This window comes from Ictidomys tridecemlineatus, chromosome 3, assembly GCF_052094955.1.
Source record: "Ictidomys tridecemlineatus isolate mIctTri1 chromosome 3, mIctTri1.hap1, whole genome shotgun sequence".
In the NCBI taxonomy this organism is placed as follows: domain Eukaryota; kingdom Metazoa; phylum Chordata; class Mammalia; order Rodentia; family Sciuridae; genus Ictidomys; species Ictidomys tridecemlineatus.
In genome coordinates this window covers 62,946,635-62,961,118 of record NC_135479.1, presented here as the reverse complement: position 1 = coordinate 62,961,118, position 14,484 = coordinate 62,946,635, and the positions used below count along the sequence as shown (strand labels likewise).

The following is a 14,484-nucleotide window of genomic DNA, read 5'->3' as shown; positions in this document are numbered from 1 at the left end:
TGTAACGTCTCCCGAGGTCGTACAACAAGTGAACAGTGACCTAGGTTTCCAGTCCAGGCAGATGGCTCCAGGCTTCGCACTGTTAATCCATCCACCACATTATGCTTCCTATGTCTGCTGCACACACTGCTCTGCAGCCTGGGGATTCCGCGGCCCACCCCGTCATCCACCTGCCTCTCCTAGAAGGTGCCCTGGTACCCTAGAAGACTCCATTTAAGCGTTACCTCCTCCTCCAAGAAGGCTTTGCCGTATGTACTGCCTCATTACAGGCCCCAAAGCCTCCAGGCTGGCTGGTGGCTACTGCATTAGTCCGTCTCCACAGCCATATTGAGCTTCTTTCTCTCTCTCTGCCCTTGTCATGCTGTGTTATGATTATGTTTACATGCCTGCATTCCTCATAAGACTGTGAGCGCCTGAGGGACTTTATTCATTTATTCCCTTACCCAACAAATATTTACTGAGAGTAGATCATGTGATGCTGTTCTTAGGATTAGGGCTAACCTAGTGATAAAAGAGATGGAATTCCTGCCCTCGTGGAGCCTACAGACTAGCAGGGGTTGTGGCACAAGACAGACACTGATCTCACGCTGATGCATAAGTTTAAACTGGGATGAACTTAAGTATTATATTAGGTACTATGGAATCACCTTGTCCAAATTGGAGGGAAGGACTTGTCCAAATTGGAGGGAAGGGGGCCAGTGCCAGTGAAGCAAGGTTTGAGCCCAGATCCTGTGAGTGTTGGGAATCATTTAGAGAAAATGGCCAGCTGGGGAAAACAAGGAATAGTAGTCAGAAGCTCTCCAGAGAGGACCAAGAGAGAATGGGTGGGCACCTCCCATCAGCCCAACTTGTGGTTTTTTTTTCTCCCACTTGGGAAGGGACTTAAGACAACAATCTCATAATTGAGGTAAGATGAAAAATCCTCGCTCACTCAAAGGTGCACCAGCAGGAGCCTGGGCCACCAGAGGGAATGGGTGTCCGGACCGTCTGTGAGCTTTAGCTTGAGATAGCAAGCACCAGGTCAGCCCCTTTGGAAAGGTTCCTGCTCTGCCTTCAAGCCACAGACTATTTGTGCAATTCACTGAGAAAGGAGAGTTGTGGACATATTTGTATGATGTTCATATTGTGGAGAATTTTAAACTGGGGATAGGAATGCAGAGAATTCAAGGAGCTGAAAGATCAGTGGGGCTGAAGGGCCTGGAGTGGAGCTGCAGAGAGGCGTGGCTGAGGGTTTTCACCCTAAGAGCCTGAGAAGTCCCTGAGACTTGTTGGCAACAGGTGGCTTGCCAAGATCTGAGGCAGGGTCTAGATGGGAGGGAAAAGGGTGAAAGCAGATGCCTGGAAGAACAGAGCAGATGAGAAAAGGACACACCTGACCTGGACCTCCTTTCCAGCCTGATTCCAGATGTTCCCTCTTTGCCCCGTGCATCCAAGACCATAAGTGTATCTTTCAACTCACTGACCCTTTGTATGCCACCCTGAGCTACAGAGCACACTTTTTCATCCTGTCAATCTTAAGCCCCAGACTAAAGCCTCCAGGACACCTCTGCACCTGCCTCTCTTTCAGAGCCCACAGAATTGGGCACAGGCCTTGGCCTCAGTCCCAACAGTGCTCCCAGGTAAGCCCTCGAAGACTGGCACATCCCCTTTGGCATCTTGGAGGACTAACCCTCCACCTGTAGGGGCTAAACACAGCTGGATATCTGGATAGATGAATAAATAAGTGGCAACTGAAAGGGATGCAAGGAATAAAGGAACCCAGAGTTCCTGCCCCTGCCCTCAAGCTACATAGGTATTTGTGTAATTCACCAGAAAAAGAAGAGCTTTGAAAGTCTGAAGGAAGGCAGCCAGGCTGTTTCCAGTGATTATGGTATTAGAGTAAGGGCCAGTGCAGGCCACTGCCCCCAACTCCAGAGTCACCTGTGCAGTCACCCTGTAGCATCTCTCCTGGGAGCTGAGCTGGTAGCAGACCCTACAAGTCTGTTCCATCTCAGAACATGGCAGTTCCATCCTGTGCCTCTGCAGGCTCCAACCTTGGGAGTTATTTCTCACATCCCACACCAGCAAATACCAATGGCCCTACCTTCTAAAACTATACAGAATCTAATCATTCCATACTCTCTCCCCTATTACTATCCTCCTCAAGCTCACCCACACCAGGATGACTGTAAGAACCTACCTGGTTTGTCTGCTTCTGGCCTTGGCCTGCCTCCAGCCAGGCCATTCTGAACACAGTGGACAGGAAATCAGAACATGCCTCTTCCTGATCAAACATCCCTGTGAGTTCCCTCTCATCAAAAGCTGAAGCTACCTTGGTGCCTACGCAGCCCTGCACTTCTGGATGCCCTTCACATCCTTGACATCATCTTGGGCCTTTACTATCGAGCTACTTAATATTCTTCAAACACACCAGATACACTCTGCCAAGGTTTTTGGACTTGCTGTTCCCTCTGCCTGGATAGTTCTTCCTTGGTATAATCCTCACTCCCTCATCTCCTTCAAGACTTTGTTCAAGGTCACCTTCTTGGTGACATTTCCTTGATTACTATGTAAAATTGCTAATTCCCAGCCTTCTCTATCCTTGCTCCCTCCTGTCCCCCATCTGTGTTTTAATTATTTTCTTCACAGCCCACCTTCCCACTCTAGACTAGCAGCTCCTCGAAGGCAGGGAAGGAGTTTGACTTGCTTACTGCTATGCTGCTTCTACTTAGAACAGGACCTGGCACAAGGCAGTCATGTCACAAATATCTGCTGAATGAAAGCAGGTCCAACCTTCTGAAGTTAAGTAATTGGCCATTTCATATATGGAGGGATAGTAAGTTTGCCTGGGTCCCAACTGTTCTTGCACAGTCAGGACCCAGCAGTCAGAAGCCCTCTAGTAAGGGTCAGGAAGCATATGGGCACCCTACTATCAGCCCAACTTGTGGGGTTTTTCTGCTGCTTGGGAAGGGACTTAGCCATCTTATGGTGGAGAAGAGCATGGAAAATCCTAAAGAATCACCTGGCAATAGAAGAAGGCATAGTGACTGTAAATAAAAGGCTTATAGTGTGCGACTGGGATAAACACAGAGTAGTTTAGAAGAAGTACAAATAGAGTGGACTTTAAAGTAGAAGTAGATAACACAAGGAACAGTAAGAACAAACAGATCCAGGAGTGCAGGAGCACAAGAGGGGCAAGTCATGGGTTAAGTCACCCATGCCAGAAATACTCAGCTGCTCTGTGCCATGAGTGCCCCTTGCTCATTCCCTGCCTTGTCTGACCACACTCTGGATCGCCTTCTGTGACTCCTGGGTCTCTTGACCAACAAACCAGGGCAGAGATAGCCCCACATTTGCCAAGGGATTGCAGAGGCTGAGAGGAGGGCAGGAAAGGTAAAGATTTGGTAATAGAGACGAACAGCCGCTAGGGACTGGGTAACCAAGCAGTTTAATTTCCACTTATGATTCAAAGCAGGTTGGGGGAGGAGGGATAGAAACAGATGGGGAAAAAAAAACACAATCAATGGCTTATCAGTGAACAGACTAAAACAAAACTGGAAGTCGAACCCATCATCCTTGAGCCCTGACCAGCTCTGAGTGACCCCAGAGAGTAGAGGGAGGCTTTGGCGGGGAGGGGGGGGGCGGCCGGTTGGCAGGGACACATACCCTTCTTCCGTCTCATTGATGATGTCACAGATCTCCATGTTCAATGTCCAGTCCTCACTCTGCAGGGAGCCATCAGTTGCCTTTTCTGTGAAATCATAGAGAACACTGTTTTACATTTCTCCTGGAATAAGGAAACCCAGGAAGGAAATGAGAGACGAGACCAGAACCACACATTCTCTACCCAAGCAGATGGGCTGAGCCGATGGATCCAATCTGAGGGTGCTGCTTTCATGAAAGGACACTCATGATTTCAATTCTACTTATGATTTAAAGCATCATAAGTGGGCCCGGGGGCCAGGGTCATGACTAGGCCCTTCATTCTCTAAATTCCAGACCAGAAAGCTCCAGCCCGAGCCATCACAAATCACCCAACACATGAGCATGTCAAGTATATGCACCCACAAGTTCAGCAGCCAAACCACCTGGGTTTGAATATAGGCCCCATCACTTACTAGTTATGTAACCTTGGGCAAATTACTTAACCTCTACATGCCCAAACTACAGTACCTACTCCCACAGAATTGTTATAAAATTAAATGGGTTAATATATGTGAAATACAACATGACAGTCAGTCAATCCTCTATAGGTACTTGTTATCACAATGACTAAAGATGAACTGCTGTAGTTAAAAACCACATTTTAGGGGCTGGGGATGTGGCTCAAGTGGTAGGGCGCTCGCCTGGCATGCGTGTGGCCCGGGTTTGATCCTCAGCACCACATACCAACAAAGATGTTGTGTCCGCCGAGAACTAAAAAATAAATATTAAAAATTCTCTCTCTCTCTCTCTCTCTCCTCTCTCACTCTTTCTTTAAAAAAACACATTTTAGTTAGCCCCTTTTGTGTTGTGGCTCAGTGGTAGAGTACTCGCTTAGCATGTGTGAGGCACTGGGTTCGATCCTCAGCACCATGTAAATGTGAAAATAAAGATATTGAGTCCACCTAAAAATAAAAAATAAAATTAAAAAAAACCACATTTCAGAAAAGAAGGTGGAAGAAGGGAGCATCATTTGGTAGGCTGCTTATTAGGTTTGTTATCATGGTTTGGATTTTAGATGTCCCCCAAAAGCCCATATGTTAAAAGCGTGGCTGCCAGTCTGTGGTACTACTGGGAGATGGTGGAACCTTTGGAAAGTGAGGCCTAGTGGATGAAAGTTGGGTTGCTGGGGTGTGCCCTTAAGGAGATACGGGGACCCCAGCCTTTCCTTTCTTTGCTCTACCATGTGTTTCTCATCTACACAGTCAACCAACCATGGACTGAAACCTCTGAAACTAGGCGCCAAAGGAAATCTTTCTTCCTTATAAGCTGTTTTTCTCAGGTATTTGTCACAGTGACAGGAAGCGAACACACACAGTATATTACATGTTTTATTTCATAAAACATATATTGTTCTATTTCATCCACAAAACAATCTTCTGACCATTCAATGGAGAAAGGACAATCCTTTCAACAAACGATGCTGAAAAAAATTGGCTCTCCACACGCAATAGAATGAGGTTGGACCCTTATCTTATACTTAACTCCAAATGAATTAAAGATGTAAACATAAGAGTGAAAACTATAAAAGTCATTGTGATATTAGATTTAACCATGATTCAATGGATATAATGTTAAAGGCAAAAGAAAAAAAAAGAAAAATTGAACTGCATCAAAATTTAAAACTTCTGCCAGGTGTGATGGTGCACACCCGTAAGGTCAGCTAGTCAGAAGGCTGAGGTCAGCCTTGGAAACTTAGTGAGATTCTGTCTCAAAATAAAAAATAAAAAGTACCGGAATATAGTTCAGCATCTCTGGGTTCGATCCCCAGAAACCAACCAATCAACTAATCAACAAAAACTTCTGTGAATTAAAGTACACTATCAACAGAGTAAAAAAGCAACCTATGGAATGGGAGAAAAATCTTCGCAAACTATATATATGATAAAAGGCAAATATTCTGAATATACAAAGAAATCCTACAACTTAAAAACCAAAATCCAACCAATTAAAAAATGGGGGAAAGAAGGCTGGGGTTGTGGCTCAGTGGTAGAGCGCTTGCCTAGCATGTGTGAGGCACTGGGCTTGATTTTCAGCACCACATATTTAAAAAAAAAAATAGATAAGTGAAATAAAGTTCCATCAACAACTAAAAAAAAAAAATTTGAAATAAAATTGGGGAAAGAACCCAAAAGTTGTACGTTAGGTATATTTTTCAATTTAAAAAAAAATCACCAAAAAAGAAAGAATATACATAGACATTTCTCCAAAGAAGATATACAAATGGGTCACATATAATTAAAAGATACTGCAACATCACTAAGCATTCAGGAAATGCAAATCAAAATGCAAATCATCTTATACTCATTAAGATGGCTACTATAAAAAAGCAATAAGTGTTGGTGAAGATGTGGAGAAACTGGAACCTCCCTGTACTGTTGACAAGAATGTAAAATAGGGTGGTCACTATGGAAAACAGTATGTGGGGTCCTCGAAACATTAGACACAAACTTACCATAAGATCCATTAGGTCTTTTGAGTATATACTCAAAAGAATGGAAAGCAGGGATACTTGAATACCCATGTTCATAGCAGTGCTATTCATAATGGCCAGAAAGTAGAAACCGTCCAGCTGTCCATTCACAGGTAAATGGATTTTAAAAAACATGTCTATTCATACAATAGACTATTATTCAGCCTTAAAAAAGATAAACTTCTAACACATACTAAAACATAGCTGAGCTGCTGGGCGTGGTATTGTAGGTACCTGTAATCTCAGTGACTTGGGAGGCTGAGGCAGGAGGATCACAAATTCAAAGCCAGCCTGGGCAACTGAGTGAGACCCTCAGCAATTTAGCCATACACCTGGGTTCCATTTCAGCACCAACAGAACAAAACAAGAACTTTGAGGACATTATGCTGAGAGCTGAGTAGAATAAATAAAAAAGGCCAAATACTCTCTGATTCCATGCCTGTGCGGTCTCCGGAGTGGTCACAGTCACAGAGACAGAAAACAGATCAGTGCTTGTCAGGGGCTGAGGGAAGGGGAAAGTGGGGAGTCAGTATTTAAGGGGGACAGTTTCATTTTGGGAAGATGAGAGTATTCTGAAAAATGAATGGTGGTAATGGCTGCACAAGGATGTGAATGTACTCAGCATCATAGCACTGTGCGCTTAAAAATAGTGAAAATGAAAAAGTTGTACGTTATGTATATTTTTCAATTAAAAAAAAATCACCAAAAAAAGAAAGAATATAAACAGGCTAACAGACTTTGGGGTTGGAGGAAACAAGGAAGTGGGAATCAGAGAAAATTCAGGCCTGTTGCCTCATCTGACAGGAAACCTAAGACCCAGAGAAGAAATGGGGATCAGCCTAGGAGCTCAGGATCAGAACCAGAATGAGGGCCCCGCCAGCTGTGAGCTCCATTGGCGTGGGGACTAAGTCGGACTCGCCTCCCTCCTGTGTGCTCCAGTGTCTAGCACTTGATAACTGCACAATCTGCTGGTGTCCGAGGAAGGACTGAGTTAACATTCCTTCCCCCAAGTCAGTGGTTTTCAGCCTGGCTGTACAAGAGACCCGCCCGAGGAGCTTCTGGGACACACATGACCCAGAGGTTTGGATTTAATTGGCATAGGAGGGGGTAGGTATCAGTATTTTTAGAAAGTTTCCTGAGTGACTGTAACATGCTGCCAAGATTAAGGACCACTGTTCCACATCATGCCCTCCCTGTGCTCTCTCCAGCTGGGCAGAGAGAGACAGAGCCTTGATAGTTCCCTCTGGGAGAGCACAATCTCTGGCTGGTTCTCACTGGCTTATCTCATCGTCCTGCCTGCTCTGTATCTGTCACAGCACAGCAGGGTGATATTCACTGCCTCAACAGCCCATTGGTACAGGTACCAGAGCACCCAGAATATGGTGGTTGTCCTGTTATAGCCCCGAGCTGGAATGCCTCATGCCTGCCTGCCAATCTGCCTCCCCCATCACACTGACCTCTGAAGGCAGGGTCTTATCCATCTCCCTCTCCCCAGTTCCAAGGATGCCAAGTGCTACATTGCAGAGCTTTGTCAATCTCTAGTAAATGGTATTGGGACCATGTGGCTTTACTTTGCCTTAAAGTTACGTAAAGAGCTGCCTTGGAGGAGTCTGCAGGCTAGTTAGATGGCACTCAGGGTACCTTCCATTGGTCCTGTTATCTTTCTCTTAAGATGGGTGAGGGAGGGTGGTGACAGCTGTTATAGAAAAGGACATCCTATAAGGCAGGGATGAGAACTTGAAATTCATCCTCTTGTCTCTCCAGAGGAAGGGGAACATCCACAATTAACATTCACAAAGCATATTTGAAATCTGAAGCAAGAGGCAATAATGGATCTGTGTAGAATGTTGGGATTGATTTTTCTTTCCACCTGGTTTGTAGAGGCCAATTTGCCTCACTAGCAGATAGTAATCCAGAAGGCTCATTTCATACTATTGGGCATACTACCCAATGAGCTCCCTACCCACTGAAACCTCTTTTTTTCTTTCTCCACACCTGGCCTGGAGCATCCCTGAATGCCATTCCCTGGTGCTGGCACCTCTGGGCTCCTATCCACAATCAATTGTTAGGGAGGTAGAGGATTTGACTGTTCTCCCCTCCCCCCCCCCCCACACGCTCACCAAAAGCATGCTGCTGAATGCAAAATGCTAATACCACCCTCTTTTGCCTTCTGGTGCTGGCTGTTTCTGAAGTCACTATATTTAACATCAAAGTGTTAAAAAAAAAAAAAAAAAGCACTAGCCAAGAAACCAAGCCCAGTGGATTGGGAGGCTCCTCCCAGCAGGGATGTCTTAGGAGGGTGCATGGGAGGGTGGTTGGGCAGGAGCACTATCACTGCTGTCAGGGTCAAGGCTTCAGGGCATCATGGCAGATCCTACACCATGCAGGAGGTGGCTTTTCCTGAACGGAGAAAATGCCATGGCAACAGCAACCAGATAATATGCTACTCTGGCACTGAAGGTTTAATGGAAGCTATATCCGATTGCCCCAGCCCTGCCCAGCCCAGTCCTGCATCGCCCCTGGCCATTAGCATTTCACCAGAGAGCTCAGCATTTTGCAACCAGGGTCACTGGTGTCTTAATCTTTACCCGCCCCACAGAACAGGAGGTAGGAATGGCTTGCCCCATGCTCCCTGGAGTATTGTTTTTGCTGTTTTACTATGCTTTATTTTAGGATTTGACAACATATGTGACAAAAGAAATGAGATTGAACTTTGCTTTCCTCTGGCCTGGGGACCAGACGAAGGAAGGGCGCCCACAATGAGTGGCCTCAGTTCCAGAGGCAATCAGATATAACTTTGTTCCTATTTGCCGGGAATTCTTTTATGAGGAGAAAAATAAGAATTGATTTGAGCTGCTCTGTCAGCCTTACTTCCCTCGTCTGTCTCAGCAGAGCCAGATACCCACGGTTCTGTTTGTATGGCATTTCCAGCAAAGTGAAAAGAAAGAATGTTCTTTTTGGGTTGGTTCCTTATAATCAAAATGAGTATATGTCTTTTAGCTTGAAAAACGCTGAATCCCTGTAATTGAATAGAACGCGCTGACCCTGAGGATAAGTTATCATGCCTTTGAACCCCTTGCTGGTATTATTAGAGGAAGGGAGAGGGTGAATATAAGGTTAATGGATTCTGCTGCTAAACCGAACTTGGAAATGAGGTTTCATTGATTTAATATTTCCTCTATTAAGCCTCCCAAGACTGTGTCCCTTGTGGCCCTACCAAAGAGCAATCTCGGTATGTCATAGCCTGAGTTCTATGAAGGGGATGACGACTAGCACTGGATGGCCCCCTGATGGGCTGACCTCGCCCCTTGCTGGCTGGGAAGGGTCACAAGGGCATTCCTGGCGAAGAGCCCTGGCTTCAGGATGAGCCTCCTGCTGGGGAGGCTGCTGGGTTGATGGCCAAAGACATGCCCCTATTGTGTGTGACCCCACTAGTGAGTCACTTCCTCTGGGAGGGGACCTAAGCTGGGGGGCTGGGGGATATGCAGGGCAGGTATTCAGAGGCAGTCTGGGTGCAGAAGGAGGCTGGAGACAAGGATCACTTCACATGGAGGAACTCCCACAGCACGGGGGCTCATCCTGCTTCTGCCTGGGCTTTCAACAGTGCACTCTGCTATCCCAGGGGCTGTACTGGGCCCATCCTTTGCTCCCTTAACTTTTTCTTCTCAAGCCCAAAGTGATAGGTGCCTCACACTGTTCTTCCCAGGTGCCTCCCACCACCCCTGCCCTTCCCAGTCTTGCCACTTACCAGCCCAGCTGTCCTCCACTGCATGAGTCTGATTTCCCAGAAAGGCCCAGACCTGCTGCTTTCTGGCCTTGTGAACTGAACTCTTCCTCATACTTGAGATGAGTGGGATGGGGGCAGGGTGTCCCTGGAGCTCATCTGGCTCTTACCCATTGCTGATGCTGAAGTGTCATCTCAGCCCTTCCTCATCTTGTAAACAAGAATCAAAAACTGTCCTATACCTGCCAAACTGGAGCCATCTGAGGACTTTGGCTAAAATTGCTCCCAATCTCAGGAGCCTCCCCAGGGCCCTTGCGCAGCCCAACACCAGTATCACATTCATGAGGAGGCAGTCTCACCATTTGTGGGTGGGTTTGCTTTGTCAGGGTGGTCAGAACTGTCTATGGGTTCTGAGTGTGATGAATAAGAAGAGTGAAAAAGATGAGGATGTATCTTTTTTGGTAGAAAAATGAGTGATAATTAAAACAAAGAGGCTTTTTTGCAGACTGAAGGCTGCTGCACACACGTTTGGAGCGATTGCTATATTCTTGGAGAGTGTTGTCACTGCCTGTAAGTGCAGCTTTTGTTTGGATATGTGAGTTCTAGTGTGTTATGTAAAAAGCAAGTGTCACTTCTCCACAGCTTCATCCAGTAGAACAAGAACACTTCCAGCTTATACAGAGGTCATTTATTTTAGCATCTGCGTCTCAATGGAAGTGTGAGCTGTATTATTTTTTGTTAAAATAGTGGTGATGGGATTCCTCTCATGAATTGAGAGTTAGGATCAGGCAATTTCAGAAATCATCAAAGATGATCCACCTCACATCAGGACTTAGGCTTTGCTAGAAGATAGGACAAAATCATGCAAATGCCCAGGCTTTACAAAGAGACAGACCTGAGATCAAATATCGGTACCACAATTCAATTATGTGATCCTGGCCTACCAGATGTGAAGTGGCATCTCACTGTGGTTTAGACTTGCATTTCCCTAATGATTAGTGATGCTGAACATCTTTTCATGTATTTATAAACCATTCATATATCTCCTTTGGAGAAATATCTACTAAAAGTCCTTCATCTATTTTTAATTTTTATTTTTTTTTCAGTTTGAATCCAGTTGTGCTCTACCACTGAGTTACATCCCCAGCTATCTTTAAATTTTTTTACTATTATTTTTAGTTTTTAGGTGGACACACATCTTTATTTTATTTTATTTTTTTTTTACGTGGTGCTGAGGATTGAACCCAGTGCCTCACACATGTTAGGCGCACTATCACTTGAGCCACATCCCCAGCCCTTAAATTTTACTTTGAGACAGCACCTCACTAAGTTGCCCAGGCTAGCCTTGAACTTAGGATCCTTCTGCCCCAGTTTCCTGAGAAGCTGGGATTATGGGCATGCTACCATGCTCTAGTCTGTTTTTTAATTGGGTGGTTTTTAAAATTTGTTTATTTTTAATATTGAGTTGTAGTTCTTTATGTATTCTAGATTCTGGATATTAATCCCTTATCAGATATATGCTTTGCAAATATGTTTTCCCATTCTGTGGGTTATCTTTCTTGATAGTGCCTTTTGTTGTTGTTGTTTGGTACAAGGGATTGAATCCAGGGGCACATCCCCAGTCCATTTTTGTATTTTATTTAGATGAAGGGTCTCACTGAGTTGCTTAGCACCTTGCTAAATTGCTGAATCTGTCTTTGAACTCATGATCCTCCTGTTTCGGCCTCCTGAGCTGCTGGGATTACAGGGGTGCGCCACTGCGCCTAGATTGATGTCTTTGATGCACAAAATTTTTAATTTTGATTGTCCTACTTATCTATTTTTCATTCATATATATGTGTGTGTGTGTACATATATATGTCTGTGTGTATGTATATATATATATGTATACATATAAACATGTGTGCATGTGCATGCACAAAAACACATATATTCTTTTGAGACGGGGTCTTGCCATGTTGCCCAAGACTGGCCCTGTACTCCTAGGCTCAAGCAACCCTCCTGCCTCAGCTTCCCAAGCATCTGGGACTACAGGAACATATCACCATATACAGCTTCTTTTAGCAATATTTTGTGGTTTTTAGTGCATAAACTTTTTGCCACATTGGTTAATTCCTAGGTATTTTAATCTTTTTGGTGCTACTATAAATGGAATTGTTTTCTTAGTTTTTTTTTTTTTTTGCATTGTTCATAGCAGTACAACTGATCTTTGAATGCTGATTTTGTATGTTGCAACATTGCTAAATTTATTTAAGAGCTCTAACAGGGTCTTTTGTATGTGGTATCCTTAGGGTTTTCTATATAGGAAGTCATGTCATCTGTGAACAGAGATATAAATTTTACTTCTTCCTTGCCCATTCTGATGCCTTTATTACTTTTCCTTCCCTAATTGCTCTGGCCAGAATTTTCATTACTTTGTGAACAGAGTGGTAAAAGTGGTCGTTCTCGGGCCTACATAACCCACTCACACACCCCCAGAGCCAACGACACTGAAGGATGACCCATTTCAGTCTTCCTTCCACAGCAAAGGTGGGTGAAAGCAGGAGCCCCAGGAGGATGCTGCAAGCCTGAGGAAGTCACCTCGTATTTCTCAGGCCTGGGGACCTTCACTTCAGCCTGTCCATTCAATAGCCTCTCTGGAGTGTCCTGGTCTATGCCTTCTGAGATGCCCTTTTTACTGGCTAGGAGCTGTGAATACATTTTCAGTCCCCTACCTGAATTTAAAACTGCTTGGAGGTAGGACATTTTCATGTCCTCAACAGGTCTAACCTTATACTGCCAGGGCCCTTGGGAAGTAAAATGATGACTGTAAGCCTTTCAGAGGTCCCTGGCCAATAGGCCCCATGCAGTTTGGTGCAGGCAAAATGTGCATCTTTGTGTATCTATAGAGGAGGCTATTATGGGAAGGGGTTGTGAACTCGGACTACTGTGAGTCCTAGTTCTGCCAATTACTATGTGACCTCAGGGTAGTCACCTGACCTCCCCTGGCATTTCCCACATCTGTAATATGCAGTAATAAGAGACTTCTCTCCCGTGGTTATGAGAGAGTAAACACCCAGAAAAACCCAACAGAGCCCCTAGCCCAGAGTTCCCTTCTCCACACGCAGTTGGCATGGCTGTTATTTCTGTTATTATTGCTGTTCTTCTAAAAGGGGCTCTCTGCCAGCACCCTGCCCTGGGTATCCAGCCTTGAACATTCCCGTGTCACCACTGCCACCTACAGGTAAGCAGCCATGCACAACTAAGCCCACCAGCTTCAACACCCTTGGAACTCTCTCCAGCCTTTAAAATTTCTGGGTTTCTGAGCCAGGAGAGCTCCATGCACAGAAGCCACAAGGGGCTCCCCTTCCCGAAGGAAGCCCCCAAATTTGACTCGGCTCCCAGGTAGGATGAAGAAGCAGTCATGGTATAATTTCAAGAATCTAAATGTTAAAACTCCTAAAGCACTTAAAACTAGCTACTAAAAGAGTCACATTTCTTGGCCCCTGGGAAGTATCATGTGGGGGAGAAGGGAGTACAGTGTGGTTGCTAGGCCCCATGGCAGCCTCTTGGCCTCAAAGCCAATGCTGGATGGTTGATCGCAAGTCTTAAAGGAATTAGTATTCCTTTCACCAAAAATCAGAGAAAAGTAGGAAGAATGAAAACTACTGCTTATAGGGGCTGGGGTTGTGGCTCAGCGGGAGTGCACTAGCCTAGCATGTGCAAGGCCCTGGGTTCAATTCTCAGCTCTGCATAAAAATAAGTAAACAAAATAAAGGTATTGTGTCCAAGTAAAAAATAAATATTTTTTTTTTAAAAAAAGAGAGAAAAAAAAAGAAAACTACTGCTTATTAAACATATAACTTTTGGTCTGGGCCAGTTTTTTTTTTTTTTTTTTTTTTTTTTTTGCTTGCTAGGAATGGAATCCAGGGCCTGATGAGAGCTACTGTACCACTGGCAAGTACCCACTGAGCAACACCCCCAGCACTCTGGGCCAGTTCTTTTTATGCATGATTTATTTGACTCTCCCTTCCCCTCTAAGCAAGTTCTCTCTAATAGGTGAAGAAATGAAGCCTAGCAGTGACCAATCCCACAGTGCATAGCCGGCAGGTAGGAGTACTGCCAACCACAGATCTAGGTCTTCCTGGTAGACTGGGTCTTGGATCCCAGCCCATTCCCAAATAGAAGGCAGTGGGGGCGGGGCAAAGAAGATACTGGTCCCTACAGCAGGTTGGACCAGCAGCTGTACTGATTTTGAAGGTGAAAGCTAAAGACCAAGGGCTAAGAAGAATAAAAGAACATGCTGATGAAAGGATCAAGTTAAATTACTTACAGGATTAATTTTGTTTTGTCTTTGCCTACACCACCACCACTAGGGATTGAACCTAGGGTGCTCAACCACTGAGCTATGCCCCCAGTCCTTTAGATTTGGGGACAGGATCTTGTTAAGTTGGCCTCCAACTTGCGATCTTCCTGCCCTAGTCTCCTGAACTGCTGGGATTATAGATATGTGCCACCATGCCTGGCATTTCCTTGGTTTTTTACAAATTAATAAACTTTTTATTTTGGAACAATTTGAGATTTACTGAAAAGTCGCAAGACAGTACAGAGAGAGCACCCATACACT

At 44.9% G+C, this 14,484-nt stretch overlaps 1 protein-coding gene across 15 annotated transcripts in view; it reads right to left on the bottom strand.

Moving 5' to 3' along the window:
- Nucleotides 1–14,484, bottom strand: part of Tom1l2 (target of myb1 like 2 membrane trafficking protein) — a 118,617-nt gene that overhangs the window by 51,644 nt on the left and 52,489 nt on the right. For 8 of the 15 annotated variants that reach the window (XM_013364806.4, XM_013364808.4, XM_005339456.5 and 5 more), the window contains one exon: nt 3,646–3,730. In XM_013364806.4, coding sequence (XP_013220260.1) covers nt 3,646–3,730 — 85 coding nt within the window. Of the gene's footprint in view, nt 1–3,645; nt 3,731–9,902; nt 9,926–14,484 lie in introns of those variants that run through there. The other 7 variants (XR_013436412.1, XM_078043018.1, XM_078043020.1 and 4 more) reach the window with 2 other exon arrangements.